Source organism: Pseudonaja textilis, chromosome 4 (genome assembly GCF_049901715.1).
Source record: "Pseudonaja textilis isolate UNSWEBS1 chromosome 4, rPseTex1.2, whole genome shotgun sequence".
Classification (NCBI taxonomy): domain Eukaryota; kingdom Metazoa; phylum Chordata; class Lepidosauria; order Squamata; family Elapidae; genus Pseudonaja; species Pseudonaja textilis.
In genome coordinates, this window is record NC_141993.1 from 89059369 (window position 1) to 89081271 (window position 21903).

At 44.3% G+C, this 21903-nt stretch overlaps 1 protein-coding gene across 1 annotated transcript in view; it reads left to right on the forward strand.

Annotated features, from left to right (window-relative positions):
- The first annotated feature begins 1341 nt into the window (after positions 1-1341).
- LOC113449869 (solute carrier family 12 member 9-like) overlaps positions 1342-21903 on the forward strand; it is a 124902-nt gene continuing 104340 nt past the window's right edge. Inside the window, exon 1 of the mRNA XM_026721002.2 lies at positions 1342-1628. Within this exon, the coding sequence (XP_026576787.2) occupies positions 1442-1628 (187 nt within the window). The 5' untranslated portion in view covers positions 1342-1441. The remainder of the gene's footprint in view (positions 1629-21903) is intronic.

The following is a 21903-nucleotide window of genomic DNA, read 5'->3' on the forward strand; positions in this document are numbered from 1 at the left end:
AGAATAGGAATGACCAAATGTATATGTGTATATATAATATATATAGAATGAAAATATGTACTATTATTAGTGGATTTAGCAATGTAACGACAAAGATGGATGTTAGGAGAGGATTGTACCATGTTCAATATTTTTAATGTATTTTTTGTTTTTGTTTGTTTGTTGTTTATTGTTTAATAAAGATTAAAAATTTTTTAAAAAACCAATGTTAGCGTGAATTGGGTTAATATGAATGGAATTAAAATTCATTTAGATACTAGCTCGATACCCATGCTTCGCTGTGAAACGTATGTGGTCGGGCTTAGTTTTTGGGGAGGAAAATAAGGGCGGGAAAATTCTGCCTCAGCCTACTAGAATCCATCGGTATTCATCTGGCTAGTGTCCTGTCAGTGTGTAAGAGAGTTGAGGGCTGTTTGGAAACTGAAACAGTATTTGCTGTGTGAGCAAGGAGAGAGCAAGGAGCCTGGGTGTGGCCTAGCTCAACTGTTGTGTAATAAAGCTGCTTGGTGCTGTGAAACTGAATCTGAAATTCCTCTCCTCTGCTTGTGTTTTGCCTTTGGAACAGATTTCTTTTCAGGTGGGGAGGGAGAGTAGAACACTTTAGCATCAGAGAATAATAATAATAATAATAATAATAATAATAATAATAATAATAATAATAATAATAATAATAATAATAATAATAATATAGGAAATACTAATGCTCTGATGGTCATTTGGAAAAATCCTTTCTTCGTGAGCCCCTAGAAGCCAAATTTCAAGTTTGTAAGCTTTACGGTTCTGGAGATTTTGTGATGATGCGTGAGGGGTGTTTTGCTTTTATATAGAGAGAAGAAGAAGGAAGAAAGGAGAAATAATAATAATAATAAGGAGGAGGAGGAGGAGGAGGGAAGGATGATGTGCTGATGTTGATATGTATATCAATCCCGTAAATCGGATTAACGTGGTAAGTTTCACTCGTATTCATATTACTTTTATTTTATTTATTTATTCATTTAGTTTGTCAAGCATGTCTGAGAAAACAAGCATAAAGTATGAACATCCTGTATAAACGTGGAAGTATAAACGGTTATAAGCATATACAAAATAAAACTAGTAGGAATAAATGGGAAGCGTAAGTCAGGGGGTGATAGGAACCCCCCCCCCCACCCTACATAGACACACATTGTCCCATGAAATGATATTGATGTATGTTTTAAAAAAAAAAAAAACTTTACTACTACTATAGCAACAACAACGACAACAAAGAGCCGGCCGGTGCTTCGCGCTTCCTCCAGCGGCCCGACAAGCGCTCGGGGTTGAGCCGGGACAGGAGGCGGGGATCGGGGGCTGGCCGAGGGCGGCGCGTCCGGAGAGGGGGAAGCCCGGCTCGCCATCGCCCCGTCCGAAGCGGCGCGGTCGTTGTGCGCGCAACCCGGCGGCGGCGGCGGCGGCGATCATCATGCCTGGCCGTCGGAGCGGCGCTCTGTCGGAGCGGAGCCCTTTGCTGGCTTACCGGCTGTGCAGCAGCTCCTCGCTGGAGGCGGACGAGGCGGCCCCGACGGCGTCGCGCAAGCTCTCCACCTTCCTGGGCGTCGTGGTGCCCACTTTGCTCTCCATGTTCAGCGTGGTGCTTTTCCTCCGCCTGGGTGAGCCCGCCAGGGAAGCCAGGCATGGGGAGGCGGGTGCCCGGGGGTGGGAGAGAGAGAGACCCGAGCCCGCCTCGCCGACCGACCGCCCGACGGGCCCCCGGCAGCGGCGGGACCCAGCCTGGAAAGGCAGCCAGAGACGCGCGCTGTGCGCGGGGGAGACTTTGAGCCTCGGTGACCTTTGTCAGGCGATGCTTGTAAGGGGCTCCGAGCCCGGGTGCCGAGGAGGCAGGACTGAGCGGGTTGGGGTGGTGTTCCCGCTGGTTGAGCGTGTCGTGTGAATGCAGGTTGGTTAACCTGGGGAGAGGGAGGTGGGGGAGTTCAGCAAGTCTTGTGAATGCCGCCTGGTTTATCCCGGGAAGGAGAGTTTTAAGCCGTGTTGTATGAATGCAGCCTTGGTTATGCCGGAAGGAAAGTTAAGCTGGCATGTGAATACAACTTGGTTGTCCTGGGGATGGGTGGGGTGGGGTGGGGGAAATTCAGCGTGTCATGTGAATGCGGCCTGGTTATCCTGAAGGACAGTTTAAGCTTTGGTGTGGCCTGGTTATCCCGAGGGCTGGGGAGGCAGTTAAGTGCGTTGTGAAAATGGACTTGGGTTATCCTGGAAGGAAAGTTCAGCGTGTCTCGTGTGAATGCAGCCTGGTTATCCTGGAAGGAAAGTTAAGCTTTGGTGTGGCCTGGCTATCCTGGGTGGGTGGGGGGAGTGAAGTATGCTGTGTGAAAGCGTCTTGGTTATCCTGGAAGGAAAGTTCAGTGTGTTGTGTGAACGCAGCCTGGTTATCCTGGGAAGGAAAGTTCAGTGTGTTGTGTGAACGCAGCCTGGTTATCCTGGGAAGGAAAGTTCAGTGTGTTGTGTGAATGCAGCCTGGTTATCCTGGGAAGGAAAGTTCAGTGTGTTGTGTGAATGCAGCCTGGTTATCCTGGGAAGGAAAGTTAAGCTGTCGTGTGAATACCATTTGGTTATCCTGGGAAAAAAAAAAGTTCAGCATGTGAATGCAGCCTGGTTTTATCTTGGAAGGAAAATTTAGTGATTTGTGTGAATGCAGCCTGATTGTCCTGGAAATAAAGTTAGGTGTGCCTATGAATGGCAGCCTGGTTATCCTGGAAGGAAAGTTAAGCGTGTTGCGTGAATACAGCTTGGTTATGCTGGAAAAATAATTCAGCATGTCGTGTTTAATGTGGTCAGGTTATCCTGGAAGGAAAGTTAAGTGCGTTGTGAGAATGCGGCCTGGTAACCCTGGAAATAGTTAAGCTGTCATGTGAATACAGCTTGGTTATTTATCCTGGAAGGAAAGTGAAGCGTTTCCTGTGAATGCAACCTGGTTATCTTTGAAGGAAAGTTAGGTGTGTTGTATGAATGCAGCTTGGTTATTGGAGGGGAGAGGGGGAAGTTAAGCATGTTGTGGGAATTCAGCCCAGTTATCCTAGAAAGCAACTCATAGCTTTGCAAAAAAAAAAAAAAGAGGGAAGTTCTGGGACTTCATAAGAGTTGGTGATTCAGATATCAACTCTTTTGGCCTTTGCTGGGTGGTTCTTGGATAAACCAAGAATGAGCTTTCTGACGTTGGCATCTAGGTAGCCATGTCATCCTGGTTTGTTGGATAGGGTTGTTTTAAAGACTGTCAAAGTAAGTCAGTAAAGAGGTAAGAGTTACAAATGCCGGCTGGGGAATTCTGGGAGTTGAATTCCACCCGTCTTCAAGCTGCCAGGATTGGAAAAAAAAACGTTATTCTAAAGGCCTGGAATCTAAGATTAAGATGACAGCTGGCTAATAAAATAAAAATGCTAGGCCTTTGGAAAGGCGGCTAACCTTGCCAAGCTTGCCAGCCAATCCCCCAATTTCAACTGGGAGGGTTAAAGGAACCGTGAATAATAAATTCGTTATTTATTAAATTTATATCTCACCCGTCTCCCGCTCTAGGCAGCTTACAGCAAAACTTTATTTTTCCAAACATTTTCCCTGCCTTTGGCAAACAGACCAGTCAGGGAGAAAGTTAAAGGATAAAAACCCTGATTCCCTGAGAAGGTGGATTTTGAAAAGCGGGATTGTTCGTTCGGGCGGGCAATGGATAGGATGATTCGTTTTAAGTACAATTTTCCCATTTCCAGGATATAAGTCAGACAGCGGTGTATTGGGAATTGAATAATCTTTTACCTTCAGGGCACATGTCTCACGCTGACTTATAATTAACTGGAGTTACTAACATAAATCACTTCATTCTTGGAATAGCCTGACTGAAGAGCTATGTAATTTTAAGCCAGCCAGGAATTGGACTAAATGATCTCCAGGATCCTTTCCGATTTATACCTTCTGCGAATATTAGAGGTCCTTTAAATCAGCCTTCCCTTAATTACACCAAATGCAAAGGCTCTCATTCTCACAACATGTTTAACCTAGCTGCTGAATTGACCCATATTCTACATTGCCTCAGTGCTTAACGAAGTAAACGAGTTTTCGGTCATTAAAGCCACTATATCACAAAACAACAATAACAACTACCCCCTAACTCACTTTGGTTAATCATCATTAACCAAAATTAGTATGTTATGCGAATGGCAAGCCTTTAGGACTTCCTGGCCTAGTTTAGGCTGGTGTACAGGTAGTCCTCGACTTAACAACAGTTCGTTTAGTGACCAAAGTTGCAACAGCATGGAAAAAAAGGGACTTACGACGGTTTTTCACTCTTACTGATCACTTGGTAACATCTTCGTGATCAAAATTCAGACATTTGGCCACTGACATGTACTTGTGCCGGTTGCAGAGTCCCTGGGGTCACGTGAACCTCTTTTGCGACCTTCTGATAAGCAGACTCAATTGGGGAAGCCCGATTCACTTAACAACCATGGACTAAATTAACAGTTGCTGTGATTCGCTCAACAACGGTGGCGAGGAAGTTCGTTAAAAATGGGGCAAAATTCACTTAACAGCTGCCTGGCTCAGCAACTGAAATTTTAGGCTCAGTTGTTGCCGTAAGTCATGAGCTACCTGTAATCTGTCACACAACAACAACCCTGTGAGGTGGGCTGGCCTGAGAGAGAGAGAGAAAGAGAGAGTTTGGTCCCAGGTCACCCAGCTGGCTTCAGTAGCTAAAGGAGGACTTGAACTCGGAGCCTCATGGTTCCTGATCTAGCGTCTTTTCTACTACAGGTAGTCCTTGACTTAACAACCATTTGTCTAACAACTATTTGGAGTTACAAGAGGGCATAAAAAATGATTCACTTAACAACCTCCTTGCTTAGCAACAGAAATTCTGTTCCCAAATGTGGTCATGTATCGAGCACTATCTCTCATCCTAAATATTAGAGATCTAGTTTGGTTAAGGCACAAGGCTAGAAAGCAAGAGATCATGAGTTCAAGTCACGCCTTAGGCACAAAGTCCAGCTGGGTGACTTTGGGCCAATCACCAGGAGACAATGAGTTCTAGTCCCGCCTTAGGTATGAAACCGGGTAGGGTGACTTTGGGCCAATCAGCAGGAGACAATGAGTTCTAGTCCCGCCTTAGATATGAAACCGGGTAGGGTGACTTTGGGCCAATCAGCAGGAGACAATGAGTTCTAGTCCCGCCTTAGGTATGAAACCGGGTAGGGTGACTTTGGGCCAATCAGCAGGAGACAATGAGTTCTAGTCCCGCCTTAGGTATGAAACCGGTAGGGTGACTTTGGGCCAATCAGCAGGAGACAATGAGTTCTAGTCCCGCCTTAGGCATGAAACCGGTAGGGTGACTTTGTGCCAATCAGCAGGAGACAATGAGTTCTAGTCCCGCCTTAGGTATGAAACCGGTAGGGTGACTTTGGGCCAATCAGCAGGAGACAATGAGTTCTAGTCCCGCCTTAGTATGAAACCGGTAGGGTGACTTTGGGCCAATCAGCAGGAGACAATGAGTTCTAGTCCCGCCTTAGGTATGAAACCGGTAGGGTGACTTTGGGCCAATCAGCCGGAGGCAATGAGTTCTAGTCCCGCCTTAGGTATGAAACCGGGTAGGGTGACTTTGGGCCAATCAGCAGGAGACAATGAGTTCTAGTCCCGTCTTAGGTATGAAACCGGGTAGGGTGACTTTGGGCCAATCAGCAGGAGACAATGAGTTCTAGTCCCGCCTTAGGTATGAAACCGGGTAGGGTGACTTTGGGCCAATCAGCAGGAGACAATGAGTTCTAGTTCTGCCTTAGGTATGAAACTGGGTAGGGTGACTTTGGGACAATCAGCAGGAGACAATGAGTTCTAGTCCCGCCTTAGGTATGAAACTGGGTAGGGTGACTTTGGGCCAATCAGCCGGAGGCAATGAGTTCTAGTCCCGCTTTTTAGGTATGAAGGCTGGCTGGGTGACTTTGGACCAGTCCCTCTCTTTCAGAGGCCAGTCCACCTCACAAGGTTGTTGTTGTAGGGAAAACAGGAGGAAGGTGTGTTGGATATGTTCACTACCTTCACTTATTTGTAAATATAATGAAAGCGGGATAGAAGTAGATGAAATAAGTAAAATAAAAAATAAAATCACCCGAGGAAACACAAATTGTTTCATGGTAACAATAAACAAATACATAAAATAAACTTTCTCCATGGAACAAAATTGTTTAATGGAAAATGTGTGTGTGTGTGTGTGTGTGTATTGTTTAACATATATATTTGTTTATATATAACAAATAAATAAATAAATTTGGGAGTGGAAGTGTGGAAAGTGGGAGAAGGAAACTCCAGACTCCATTGTTAGAGTAGAATTTCTTTTTCTTGGTGTTGATTAGAAGGTCAGCTTGCGGCTTGGCTCACTTGCTTGAGCTCACTGATATAATTTGCTCAGCTAACATTATCTTTTTTCTCTCTCTTTGCAGTCTTTGCTGATTAATGTACGTTATTTGCACAGGGTGTGACGTGATAGGATAAGGATTTAGGAATTTCGGCTTTTTCTCTGTCAAATTCTCTGTGTTCTTTCACTTTTTGTCAAAGTTTTTTTGGGGGTTTTTTGGGCTGTGTTTGGTTTGGCCGTGCTCTGGGATTGCCTTCTGTTCCTTCTTTTCATGGTTTCCAGAGACTCTCAATTCTCCTTTTCTAAATGCAGCGTCAGCCTCTTCCAAGGATTGGCGGGAAGTTCATTCAAGTTGACGCTAAATTCAGAATTTTGCGTTCTTTAGCCGTTCAGTTTTCATTGGGACAAAAAAAAAGTTTCTAACTTTTGCGAAAAGGGTTAGGTGTGCGCAGAATAGCCAGGAAAATATCAGAAGCAGAGAATTGTTTTCAGATATTTTTTTCCTTGTTTTCTTCCCTTCTCAGAAATAAAAAAGGTATTCTTTTTTGAAATAATGCAGGCAGTCCTCGACTTTCAGCTGTTCGTTTAGTGACTGTTCGAAGTTACAACGGCATGGGAAAAAAGTATTTTTTCCTCGTGATCATTTGACAATGGGTTCATATTTATGACGGTCGCAGGGTGATGTGAGGAGACCTTCTGGCAAGCAAAGTCAGTGGGGAAGCCAGATTCACTTAACAAACATGTCACTAGCTTAACAACTGCTGTGGTTCACTTAATGACCGTGGCAAGAAAGCTCCTAAATGGGACAAAATCCACTGAACAAAACAACGACAAAAATGTTGGGCTCAATTGCAAGTCGTAAGTCGAGGAGGACGCCCTGTAATACAGGCGGCTGTGTAACACACATAAATTAGAAAATTTCAGGTTTCTTTGTTTCAAATCTGATTGTTCTGACCCAAACCTGGTTCCCAGAGAGCAAACACGAGACAAAGGTAACAGCACAACCTTTTAATGTTTCATTTACGAATCCCATCCCTTCACGAATAAAAGGCTGCTTCCAACTAATTATATCCGATTAAGAAAGAGCCTTGCCAAGTTTTTGCAAGGCTGCCAAGAACACCAGATAAAGTTACTAAGCAATAATTCCAACACAAAAGAGTCTCCAAACACCAACTCAGATATTCTAACATTCACCAGGCTTTAGTGTAAAACGTCTTTACCTTCTGCAAAGAACTGCAGCCCTGCGTGCACATGCACTTGGCACAGGCTCCTCGGGGTGCTCCTCATCACTGCTGCCAGCCTCCACAATGTCCAAAGGCAGCACTCCACTCCCTGATGGTCCTGGCCCCATCAATGCATCCCACGCAGGCACCTCACCTGAGTCCTCACTCTCCGAGACCTCAGCCGTCCGCACCTGTTGCCGGCGAACCACGACAATAAATGGGGCAACATCTACTGAACAAAACAACGACATAAATGTTGGGCTCAATTGCAAGTCTTAAGTCGAGGACTACCTGTAATACAGGCTGGCTGTATGACACACACAAATTAGAGAATTTCAGGTTTCTTTGTTTCAAATCTGATTTATAAATCTAAGCGGATTGCTTTTTCCTCCCTGAAGTCTCATTCGAGTAATTTGGTTCTTTAATTAATATACAGTAAACAGGGTTTTTCTACAAAATTGGATTTGCCTGTGCCGCCTTCTTCTGTGTGTTGATTTGTGATTAATGTATAACTCCTATGATTGCTTGCTTTTTTTTTGTTTTTTTTAAAGATTGGCAAGATATTGCTGCCGGCTGGGATTTCCAGCAGACGAAAAACCATAAATTAGGAACAAAGTTGATGTTAATAATGTCAGCCATGGTGTTAAATTGCCTAACTAGTTTTTAGTTTTCTGTTGACACTTTCTGTTTCATTGAAACGGAATTCAACAAGGTTGCATTTTGAAATATGGGCATTGTGGACAAGCAGTCCTTGGCATGCAACGCTTCATTTAGCGACCAAAGTTACAACAGCACTGGAAAAAAAAAAAGACTGATGGCCAATGTTCACACTTAACGACCATTGCAGCATCCACGCGATCCAAATTAGGACGCTTGGCAACTGGTTCATACTTAGGACCGTCGCTGTGTCCCGGGGCTCCCGCGATCCCCTTTTGCGACCTTCCAGCAAGCCAAGCCAATGGGGGAAGCCCCCGATTCACTTAACGACCGGGTTACTGACTTATCAACTGCCCTGATTCACTTAACACCGGAGGCAAGCAAGGTCGTAAAACGGGACAAAAAGTGAGACATTCAACAAATGTCTCACTTAGCAACAGAAGGCTCAAATGGACAGCCATTTGTCCGAAATTGTATGACAACTTCTGCTCAAGCAGGGGGTTGGACTGGATGATCTCTAAGGTCCCTTCCAACTCTAGGATTGGGATTCTGGGAATTTATAACTGCAGGAAAATTCCCTTTTCCAGCCTTCTTTCTTCCTAGGGGTCAGGTACACAAAGGTCCTCCAACGTGCCTGAGTCCCTTCAGGAAATGCAGCACTTCTCTAAGAAGAGGGCAGAGTTTTGGGAGCAAACTCGGATTTTCATGGGGAAGGAAGTGGTTGGTTTGGTTTCACACAGACCCAGACAAACACACACACACACACACACACACACACACACACACACACACACACACACCCTTTGCTTGCTAGCATGCACACAACTGAATTCACGCCCCAGGAATCCTTCCAGAAATAAGAGCTGAGTCAAATGTTCAAGAACCCCTTGCTATTTATTTGCTTGCTTGCTTGCTTGCTTACTTACCTACTTACTATTGCCGCCTATTCGCCCAAGGCGACTCAAGGCGAGTTACAGAATACAAGCCACGTAGGTTGACTGGGTGACTTTGGTCCAGGAGACTGTGAATTCTAGTTCTGGCCTTCAGCATGAAAGCCATCTGGGTAACTTCAGGCCAATCACCAGGAGACTGTGAGTTCTAGTCTCACCTTAGGTATGAAAGCCAGTTGGGTGACTTTGGGCCAATCACAAGGTGACTGTGAGTTCTAGTCCCACGTTAGGTATGATAGCCAGCTGTGGGTAGCTTTGGGCCAAACACCAGGAGATTGTGAGTTCTAGTCCCACGTTAGGTATGATAGCCAGCTGGGTGGCTTTGGGCAAACTCCAGGAGACTGTGAGTTCTAGTCCCACTTTAGGTATGATAGCCAGCTGTGGGTAGTTTTGGGCCAAACACCAGGAGACGGTGAGTTCTAGTCCCACGTTAGGTATGATAGCCAGCTGGGTAGGCTTTGGGCAAACACCAGGAGACTCTGAGTTCTAGTCCCACTTAGGTATGATAGCCAGCTGTGGGTAGCTTTGGGCCAAACTCCAGGAGACTGTGAGTTCTAGTCTCACCTTAGGTATGAAAGCCAGTTGGGTGACTTTGGGCCAATCACAAGGTGACTGTGACTTCTAGTCCCACGTTAGGTATGATAGCCAGCTGTGGGTAGCTTTGGGCCAAACACCAGGAGACGGTGAGTTCTAGTCCCACTTTAGGTATGATAGCCAGCTGTGGGTAGTTTTGGGCCAAACACCAGGAGACGGTGAGTTCTAGTCCCACGTTAGGTATCATAGCCAGCTGTGGGTAGCTTTGGGCCAAACTCCAGGAGACTGTGAGTTCTAGTCCCATGTTAGGTATGATAGCCAGCTGGGTGGGTTTGGGCCAAACTCCAGGGGACTGTGAGTTCTAGTCTCGCCTTAGGTATGAAAGCCAGTTGGGTGACTTTGGGCCAATCATCAGGTGACTGTGAATTCTAGTCCCACCTTAGGCATGAAAGCCAGTTGGGTGACTTTGGATCAATCCTCTAACCTTCCACTCCTTTAACCTTAAACAATCCACTATTGACCCCACCCGATTCCTAAGATGTTTGTAAGGGGCGTGCATAAGTGACCATCGTGCCTACCATCCCTGTCCTATTGTCCCCATTTATTCGTACCTATTTCCTGTATCCTTACTCATGTTTATTCTTATACCTATCATCTTGTAAGTGATTGACAAATCAGATAAATAAATAAAATAAATCTCTTGTCTCTCAGCCCAACCCAGTTCACAGAGTCGGTTTTGTAGGGAAAATAGGAGGAGGAAGGAGAAATTAATATATTTGCTTCCTTGAGTTATTTATAAAAACAATAAAGGCAGGATATAAGTAAAATCAATAAAATCCATCAATAACCAGGGTGGCTCCAAAAAGCTAGCCACTACATTCACATGATACCCTAAGCCTAACCCGTGATTGGGGTTCAGCTTAGCTTGTGTTCTGGTGACTGGGTGTATCACAAGAAGCCTTTGGGTTTAGTTTGTGGTTTAATGTATACAGTGTAAACCTAAGAGCTGGGTTAATTCGGGGGCCCGGGTTAAATATGTTGTGTGAACGCTTTCCGTGTACATCCATAGAAGAAGCAAAGGGGTGACAGCTGTCAGTCCACTTGTTTTGACCTCCTGCGGGAGAGATAACACTGGCAATTTTCTCACCTTGGTTCAACTCTGAATTTATCCCAAGATTCTCGGTAATAATCAGTTTGCTTGAAAATGCAGATCTAGGCAGGGCTGTTGAGAAATTTCATTTGAAATTGACGAAATCATCTGGCTGTCAGGAGGAGTTGAAGCCACAGACTTCTGGAGCAGGGCAGATAGGGGATGAGGGGTTATGGAGTTGGACACCTCTGTCAGTTAGCAAAAAGTAGTACATGGGTAAGATGGGAGGGTGCCATTTCACCCCTTAAAATGAGAGCTGTTATTTAGAAAGGAGAGAGGGAGATGTCTGAGTGCGCACCGGGGCAGTCTGTTTGTCTGTATGCCGGGCTAAGGGACTTGTATCAAGCTGGCCATAGACTTGGAGGACTTCCCCAAGATCATCTAGATCAGTTTCAGGTGTGTGGACTTCCACTCCCAGGATCCCTCAGCCAGCATAGTTGGCTGGGGAATTCTGGGAGTTGAAGTCCACAGACCTTAAAGGGGCCGACAGGTTTTCCTGGGGAATTCTGGGAGTGGAAGTCCACCCATCTTAAAGGGGCCAGGTTTGAAAATCAGTGATCTAGAGCAACCCCTGAACAGACCAAGTAAATTCCTTCTGTGGCATGTCCAGAGGACCAATGATGGTCTGAATGTCACTTAAATCAGAGGTCAGCAATCTGTGGGCCGTGGCTCGTTCGCAGCAATGCCATGTTAGCGGTGGGCTGGCCCATGTACACACATGCAAAGGCAACCTGACTTATGCAAACAGGAGTGGGTGCCAGTCACACAAATGAAGCTGTGTGCACACACGTGTGTGCACCTGTCCCTCGCACTAAACCCATGACCTCTTTCCCACCTGTGCTGGGCCACCAAGCCCAGAAAAGTTGGGGAATGCCGGCTTAAATGCTTCTCAAACCAGAGATCTGTTTTGCCTCGGATTTCATGTCGCCGCAAAGCGATTCTCAAAACATCTCACCGGGAAGTTTCCCAGATGATTTCAGCTGAAATCTCTGCTTCTGCTATTTTTGCCATCTCACTTTCTTGCTTCACACTTCCTGACACGCACCCCAAAGGAGGAAGTGAAAAAGGGATACGGCGTTTCTGTCTCCTTTTTAAACTTCAAGAGTAGCGGCTTGTGGGCGTCATAGACTCGCTTCTCCCCAACTTTTTTTCCACAAAAAAATGTGGTGGGCGTGTTGCGACATGCCAACAACCTTTTACAAGTAGTCCTTGACTTAGGACCACAATGGAGCCCAGAATTTATGTTGCTAAGTGGAAAATTTGTTAAGTGAGTTTTGCCCCCATCTTACGACTTTTCTTGCCACTCTCAACTCATAAAATATTTCTATGGTCTTTTTTAGAGTTGCCAACAGAAAGGGAGGGGGGAGCAGTGCGGCAGTTTGCAAACCGAAAGTGCATTCCGTAAATAGTTTTTCAAAGATAGTAACTACCGTGTTTCTCATATAATAAGGCCGGGTCTTAATTTTTATATTTTTTTTTGAGCCCCGAAAAAATGACTAGGCCATCTTTTCAGGGGTGACTTAATTCCCCCCCTTGCATCTTTGGGTGGGCGGGTGGTGACGGCTTGGATGTTAACCTCGGCGTTGATGGGGCACTTTGAATCGGGGGTCAAGGCAGACAGCACCATATCCGGGTGTGCAACAAAAGTGCTTCCTAACAGCAAGCCCCGCCCGCCATGTCCCCACCATTTTACATGTTTTAATATAGGCCTTAATTTTGGGGGTGGGGCTTAATTTCATTTCATGCCTATAAAACATTCTGGGACTTCCTATTGGGGGAGGCCGTATTGTTGGAGAAACAGGGTAGGTGACTGAAGTTTTTGCCGTGCAAAATTCTAACGGGAGAGCATGACTCTGGGCTATGGATGTGTCCCGTTGGAGAATATGAATTAGGATACACCCAGGCGGGTGTGGGGAAAACCAGGGTCAAGGGTGACAATGAATGATGTGTCTCAGAGTCGGCTGCACCCAGGCAGTGCCGGACATGTTAATTCCCAATAAATCCTTTTTAAGTTTTGGAAGTTTGGCTCGAGACTCAGGATTTAATTGGGGGGTAACTGCCGGAATCCTGACAGCCACATGCATTAAGTGAATCACGATGCGTGACAATTAGTCCCATGGTTGTTAAGTGAATTGGGCTTCCCCGTGGATTTTGCTTCTCAGAAGGCCGCAAAAAGGGGATCCTGTAACTCCGGGACGCTGCGACCGTCGTCAGTATGAGTCAGTTGCCAAGCATCTGAATGTAAATCAGGTGACCCTGGGGATGCTGCATCGGTTGTAAGTGTGAAAAACAGTCGCTTTCTGGGACTAAACTTTGCTGCCACCTGTCTAATTTCTCCTTTCCTCACCCTGTTCTCCGTTAGCTACACTTCTGAAAAGAGTTACAGCCTTTTGTGTACATAGTCCTCAACTGACAGCAGTTCGTTTAGTGACCATTCAAAGTTCAGATGCTTTGTGACTGGTTCATATTTATGACCACTGCCTTTTTGCAACCTTCCAGTGGGTAAGTCAGATTCACTTAACAACCAGGTTATTAGCTTATCAAGAGCAGTGATTCACTTAACAACTGAAACAGGAAAGGTCATAAAATGGGGACAAAACTCGCTTAACAAGTGTCTCACTTAACAACAAACATTTTGGCTCAATTGTGGTCATATGTTGAGGATTATATCTCTATATCTGTCTGTCTGTCAGACAGGCCTATCTATATCTATATATCTCTATCTATCTATCTATCTATCTATCTATCTATCTATCTATCAATCATATCTAAAAGCTCAATACCCGTGCTTCGCTACAAAACTATGTGGTTGGGCTTAGTTTTGGGAGAGGAAAATAAGGGGAGAAAAATTCTGCCTCTGCCTACCAGCATCCATCGGTAGTCATCTGGCTAGCATCTTGTCAGTGTGTGTGAGACTTGAGGGATGTTTGGAAACTGAAACAGCATTTGCTGTGTGAGCAAGAAGGAGACAGCAAGGAGCCCGGGCGCGGCTTAGCTCAACTCTTCTGTACTAAAGCTTCTTGCTGCTGTGAAATTGAAACTGAAATTCCTCTGCTTGTGTTTTGCATTTGAAAGAGATTTCTTTTCAGGTGGGGAGGGGGAATAGAACTCCTTAGCATCAGAGTGTGTTAATAATAATAAAATAATAGGAAATACTCTAAACAGTCATTTTGAAAAATCCTTTCTTAGTGAGCACCTAGAAGCCAAGAGGGAGATTTGTGCCAAATTTCAAGTTTGTAGGCTTTACGGTTCTGGAGATTTTGTGGTGATGATGCGCGAATGGTATTTTTCATATATTCCTCAACATACATATATATATATCCCTCAATTTAGAACCACAATTATATATCTAGCAAAAAGAAAAGCATGCAGCTAGCAAAACGAAACCAGAGTGAGTCATTTTGGATTTTCCCTTCACTTTCTGGGAATTGCCATTGTTTTGTTTACCACGAAATCAATCCAAGTTTTCCTTGTTTCTCTCCTGCAAAAATGGAGGGTTTTTTTCCCCCCTGATTATTATAAGCTCTGAGGCTGGGGCAGGCCCTTGTCTCCTGATCCAGACAGTATCTCGTGGTGTGGGTGGAAGGGCCTCAGTGAGTCTTTCCGCATGATTAGCAGCTGGCTAAAACCTATTTGGCTTTGCAAATTAAGAGTTAGGCCTGATTAGTTGGTGGATGGGAGACCACCAAGTGACCCCTGACCAACATAGGCTAGATTGGGAAGTCAAAAACCGTCCCCAGCTGCATCCAGAGAACCAGCTTGGGAAACTTTTGGTACAATGTTGTGTTTCTCCCTGGCCTAATCTCACCAGGTTGTCGTGAAGTTAAAATAAGACCTGATCCCCTGACTTTATCCGTGTCTCTAAAAAAATGGGAAATAGAAAAGTGAAAAACTCATAAACAACGGAGCTGGCACAGCTGATTCCGCCAAAAGATTAAGCTGAAGTAGGATGTGCCCAATTCACATTTTTCTCTGAGCCTGGAACAAAAAGATCCTTTTGTGATTTGACCGGTTAAAGCTTGCAGCGGCGTGAGAGGCAAGAACATTCAGAAATTGCCAGCCATAAAACCAATTTGGCTGATCAGATCATCTTCCTTTTCCTGTCATTTCTCATCCTGGCCCTTGGTCTCAATATAAATCTTAAATTGAAAAGTCAAATCGATTAGTTTCAGATCAATAGTCTCCGTGTCTTTAAAGCACTGGTTCTTCCAACTTGGCAACTTTAAGAGGTGTGAACTTCAGTTTGCAGAATTCCCCAGCCAGTCATGACTGGCTGGGGAATTCTGCAAATTGAATTTCACACCTCTAAAATTTGCCAAAATTGAGAAACACTGGCTTAAAGAAACTTGGGTAATTTGAGATTTATTCATAAATAAGTACTTTATTGTACTTATTCATAATAAGTAATTTATTTTATAAGTAATTTAATTTATAAGTAATTTACTTGTTTATTATTATATATTTATGTGCCATCAATGAGAATATATCTGTTGAACAAAACTCCACATTGGTGACAGGAAGAGCATCCGGCCATTCAACACTCTGCTAGTTCCATTCAATTGCCCAGACCCCATCCTGCAAGGGATTATGGGGGACGTTAAAAGAGGATGATGATTATATTTATGTGCCATCCATCTGGTCTAAATAACACTTTATACAGGTAGTCCTTGGTTTACGACGCACAATTGAGCTCAAAATCTCTGTTGCTAAGTGAGACATTTACTAGGTGAGTTTTGCCTCATTTTACGACTTTTCTTGCCACTGTCGTGAAGCCAATCCTGGCAGTTGTTAAGTTAGTAACACGGTTGTTAAAGTGAATCCGGGCTTCCTGTTGCTTGTCAGAAAGTGGATCCCAGGGACACTACAACCGTCATAAATATGAGTCGGTTGCCAGTGTCTGAATTTTGATCACATGACCACAGGGAAGGCCGAAGCTGTGAAACACGGTCCTAAGTCACTTTTTTTCCCCCTGTGGTGGTGTAACATCGAATAGTCACTAAAGGAACCGTTGTAAGTTATGACACTAAACGAGGCGGCACTCAAGCCAGGGTGAAAGGTTGAAAAAATGGTTGAAAATCCCAAAGGTGCTTTTTTTTCCCTCAGGAGGCAACTGGACTTTCTTGTGTTTTTTCTTTTGAAGACGTTTCACTTCTCATCCAAGAGGCTTCTTCAGCTTCTGGAGAATAGAAGGATTACCCCGTCAGAGCTGAAGAAGCTTTTTGGATGAGAAGTGAAACGTCTTCAAAAGGAAAAACAAGAAAGTTCGGTTGCCTCCTGAGGAAACAAAAGTACCTTTGGGACAACCAGGATCTGGTTGACTGAGAATCTCTACAGAAATGGTTGAGAATTTGGAGGGAAGAGTGATGGGGGTATCTCCCCATAAACCTGAAGGGGATCCTGAAGGGGATTCACACAGATTAAACCTGTGTTTGATTCTGTCACACAACCTGGGATGCAGAAGCTTCCTGGATAACTTCGGCCCAGTTGCCTTCCCTCAGCTAACTCATCCCATCGGCTGTATTCACACATTACGTTGACCCAGGTCAGGTCAAGAGAGCATTCTACCTTTGGCTGCAAAGACTGGTGTCATGCTCGATGCGCTCTGGGTGTTGTGTTTTCAAAGAATTACTAATCCCGAGAGGAATAATTTGGGCAATTCCGAATGTCTATTCACACGATATACTTAATTGGACCAAGACTTGTGAATGCAGCCGCTTTGCTGGAAATATGGTGTCATTTTTGTGAAGCCTTGTAGGAGGAAAGCTAGACTAGTCTATTTTCGTAAAAAAAAACAAAAAAAAAACAAAAACCAGGAGTCTGGTAGCACCTTTTCCAATTAACACATTTTATTCAGAGACAGAAACATTCGGTATGCTTGTAGAATCATAGTATCGTATTTTTTTGGCTGGCATGTAAGTGTCAACTTTGCTTATAACGCGCGTTGTGAAAGTTGTTCCTCTTTGGTTAATTTATAGTTCCAGGTATTGCAGAAACCCCAGGAAAAAAACAACAACGCATTAATTCCGTAAAACAGGTTCGGGAATATGTGATCTGAACGCAATCACTCTATTGTGGCAAGAATAGATTAGGAATTACCCTCCGGTAAGCAGCCCTAAGGCTGAACGGAATGACGTGTAATGAATTTATTTGCAGCATTTTTTAAAAAAAAGCCCTAAAGGCTACCAGCATAGGTTTATCGATACAGATTCAGAGAAGGTTCAACAGAAGAGGAAAAAGGAGGAAGAAAAAATATGCTTTTAATTTTCTGATGCCGGTGAGGAATTCCAAGAGAGGTCTTGGTTGTTGTTAGTTGTGAAGTCATGTCCAACCCATTGCGACCCTTCCTGTCCTCTGTTATCCTCTGGAGTCCATTTAAGCTCACGCCGACTGCTTCAGTGACTCCATCCATCCACCTCCTCTTCTGCCTTCTTCCCTCCTTCTTCTATGGCCCTCGATCGTTCTCAGCATTCGGGTCTTCTCCAGTTGAGTCCTTCCTTCTCATGAGGTGGCCAAAGTCTTTGAGTTGCATCTTCAGGATCCGGCCTTCATTGATCTCCTCTAGGACTGACCGGTTGGATCGCCTTGCAGTCAAAGGGAGGCAACTGAACTTTCTTGTTCTTTCTTTGAAGATGTTTCGCTTGTCATCCAAGAAGCTTCTTCGGCTCTGACAAGACAGTGGAGAAATGGAAGGATTTAGCTGAAAAGAAAGAACAGGAAAGTCCAGGTGTCTTCTTAAAAAAAAAAGCACTTTTGGGACAACCAGGACTTGGATGACTGAGAATCTCTACAGACTTTTAGCTAGTATAATTTGGGATGAACCCCCTTTCAATGGAATAGGAATGGATTTCCAGAGGAAAAATTGCAGACTACAGCCACCAGGAGCACCACTAAGCTGACCCTGAGGACACATATAGTGGCCTCAACGACCCTCTAAAAGGATGCAAACGACCAGTGGTCTGCAAGGAGTATAAATCCATCCATCACTACCCTGTCAGAGTTGAAGAAGCTTCTTGGATGAGAAGTGAAAAGTTTTCAGAAGAAAAGAAAAAAAAAACAAGAAAATCTAGTTGCTTCCTTAAAAAAAGCACCTTTGGGACAATGGATGGAAACTCATTAAGGAGAGAAGCAACCTGGGATTAAGGAGAAACTTCTTAACAGTGAGGACAATTAACCAGTGGAATTGCTTGCCACCAGAAGTTGTGGGCAGGCTTCCATCACTGGAGGTTTTTAAGAAGAGACTGAACAGTCACTTGTCTGCAATGGAATAGGGTCTCCTGCTTGAGGAGGGGGGGGTTGGACTAGAAGGCCTCCAAAGTCCCTCCCGACTCTATTCTGATTGATTGATTGATGGAGTCCTCTCCGGCGCCATAGTTCAAAGGCCTCCATTCTTTGGTGCTCAGCCTTCCTTGGGGTCCAACTTTCACAGCCACACATTGCAACTGGGTGATAAATTAAGAGCGGACTTCTTTGAATGCTCACAAACACTCAGTCTTGTGCATTTTGGCAGTGTGACAAAGAAACAAAGTGTGACTTCTACAGAGGGTCAATTCCAGGTAGCAGGCGTAGGAGGAGACTTCTGCACGGCTGGGTAACTCAGATTAGCAAGGGAGGTTCCCCGATTACTCTCAAGAGATTGGGGTGGTGTAACCGAGGAGTAAAGTTCACGCACAGGTGAGCTCCGTTTTGGGTGTGTTGTGCCTTTGCCCTCTTAATCACATCTTGGCAGGCAGGAGTCCCGTACAAGGTAGTCCTTGATTTACGACTGCAATTGAGCCTAAGATTTCCTTTGTTAAACAAGGCAGTTGCTAAGCGAATCACCGCCGTTGATGAATTAACAGTACAGCAGTTAAGCGAATCTGGCTTTGCTTGTCAGAAGGCCGCAAAAAAAGCGATCATGTGAACCCCCCCCCCCGGGACATTGCAACTGGCAAAAGTACATGCCAGTTGCCAAGCTTCTGAATTTTGATCACCTGACCACCAGGATGGTGCAACGGTTGTAAGTGTGAAAAACGGTCCTGAGTCAGTTTTTTTCAGTAGCATTGTAACCTCGGTCGCTAAACGAATGGGGTGGGTCACATTTAAGCAAAATCTCTCAGTTTTGCTTCTGTGGATGACACCCCAAGATTCAGCTTGGTTCTGTTGGAAGAAATATCCACCTGGTTCAGTTCCAAGCTGGGAGAAAGGCACTGGAAACACGGAGGCTGATTGGAAAGATGGTTTAATGATGAAGCACAACCACATGGGTTTGCAGTTCTGGACAGCTGACCACATGGAGTTGAGAGTGGGTGGCTTTTGTACCTTCTCTTGGGCTTCGCACTTGAGCTTCCTGTTCCTGTGCAAGAACAGGTATCCTATTGGCTGTTGTAGGGGTTATGTAGAAGTCATCGCTGGCTCCATAGGCAAAGTACAAATCCTAGGTGTTTGTCTGAGCTAAGTTTGGTTGAAGTTTGGGATGATGCAATGAAGGGGCTTGTTGGACAATTGCTATTGTGGCTGAGGGCTAACCCTACCTTTGTTCTGCAGGGAATTTGCTTATGAATAGAGCTGTCTACTTCTTTATCTCTTAAGCGCGGACATCTGCTGAGGGCTGTTAAGAAAGGCAGGCCGCTTTTAAGAATGAGTCTGCTTCCTGCCTCTAAAAAAACATGTTTTCCCCATTTCTCATCCAGGAAAATACAATATTCTGTCTTTTTAATATTTCCTAAAATATTCCATTCTTCTAGGAGAGAGGTGGGTGCAGCAATAACCGAAGCGGATCAGTTCTTGCAGAGTTACGGTTCTTTTGCCTTGGGATGGTCATTTGCCTTCACTCCCCTAAAAAAATAATAATCTGATTTTCTGGTGGCAGATCATACCCCGAGGGAGCTGGTAGGATCTCACTTGGGCTGTTCTCTTTCTTGGTGAAGCTGAGGCTGAAAAAGACTCAGAAGTTGTATATAGGACGGGAAAGAAGAGAAAGGAAAAAGCACAACATCTCATTTATACGAATATCATGTGCACTGATTCCTCCTGTGCTGGTTGTTATGACCCATATCAGAAACAATCCACAATCTGAACTTTAAAAAAAAAAACTTTAAAAAATAATAACTACATGGGCAGAACATACTTTACTACAAAGCCTACAAACCACACGTGTAGACCAGGGGAAACTAGGCTCAATAGCAGGAACTGGGAGAGAGATCTTGGAGTCTCAGTGGACAACCAGCTAAATAGGAGCCAGCCGTGTGCAGCAGCAGCCAAAAAAGCCAATGCAATCCTAAGTTGCATTAACAGAGGGATACAATTGAGATCAAGGGAGGTACTAAGGCCACTCTATAAAGCCTTAGTAAGACTACACCTAGGATACTGCAACCAGTTTTGGTCACCACACTATAAAAAAGATGTTGAGACTCTAGAAAAAGTGCAGAGAAGAGCAACCAGGAGGATTAGGGGGCTGGAGGCTAAAACGTATGATGAACGGTTAAAGGAACTGGGCCTGGCTAGTCTAGGGAAGAGAAGGACCAGGGGAGACAGGATAGCAGAGTTCCAATATTTGAGGAGGAAGGAGTCAATCTATTTTCTAAATAGAAACTGCAGGAACCTTGGGTGAGAGTGACCATGTCATACTAGAATTCAACATAACACAAACACAAGCAACAGAACATAAGGACACCAGAGTCTTGGATTTTAAAAGAGCCGATTTCAATAAACTCAGAGAGAACTTGGGAAAGATTCCATGGATGAAAATCCTAAAGGGGAAAACAACTCAAGAATCTTGGGAAACTCTAAAAAGTATGATCATAGAAGCCCAGACCAGCACAATACCACTGAGAAAGAAAAACAGGAAATCCAAGAAGAAACCAGCATGGCTGCACAAAGATCTCTCTGGAAAATTGAAAGAAAAAAAGGACAAGTACAAAAAATGGAAAGAAGGACATACAACTAAGGCAGAATATCAGCAGATAGCCAGAATCTGCAAAGATGAAGTCAGGATAGCAAAGGCTCAGAACGAACAAAGACTTGCAACAAAAGTAAAAGATAATAAAAAAAAGTTTCTTCCAACGTATAAATAACAAGAAAAAAATCAATGAAACAGTTGGTCCACTAAAGAGAGAAGAAGGCAAGGAAGTAACAGGAAACAGAGAGAAAGAAGAACTGCTTAACTCATTCTTTGCATTTGTCTTCACGCAAAAAGAAACTATAGCTCAACCCACCAAAAACATAACTGTAAAAGACAGACCAGAAATAAAAGTTAAAATAAGCAAAAAAAATAGTAAGAGAACACCTGTCTGATCTTGATGAAAACAAATCACCGGGACCTGATGGATTACATCCCAGAGTTTTAAAGGAGCTGGCAGAGGTCATCTCAGAACCACTGCACCATATCTTTCAAAAATCCTGGAGTACCGGGGAACTACCAGAGGACTGGAAAAGAGCTGATGTGGTTCCCATCTTCAAAAAAGGAAAAAAAACAGACCCAGGAAACTATAGACCAATCAGCCTAACATCAATGCCCACCCTGGAAGGTACTGGAAAAGATAATAAAAAAAAACAGTTCTGCCAACATCTAGAAACAAGTAAAATAATAACTAGCAGTCAGCACGGGTTTGTTAAAAACAGATCATGCCAACCCAATCTCATTTCCTTCTTCAGCACAGTGACTAAATTAGTAGACCAGCAAAATACTGTGGACATAATACTGTATATTTAGATTTCAGCTTGGCATTCGACAAAGTAGACCACAACCTACTTCTTAGTAAGCTAGAAAAAAGTGGAATAGATAGCATCACCACTAGATGGATTCGCAACTGGCTGGCAAACCGCACTCAACGAGTAGTCTTTAATTGGTCTAAGTCTACATGGAGGGAAGTAAGCAGTGGGGTGCCACAAGGTTCCCTCTTAGGCCCAGTACTCTTCAATATCGTCATTAACAACTTAGATGAGGGAATAGAAGGGGAATTTACCAAATTTGCAGATGATACTAAGCTGGCAGGAATAGCCAACACCCAAGAAGATAGGCTGAAGATCCAGATGGATCTTGGC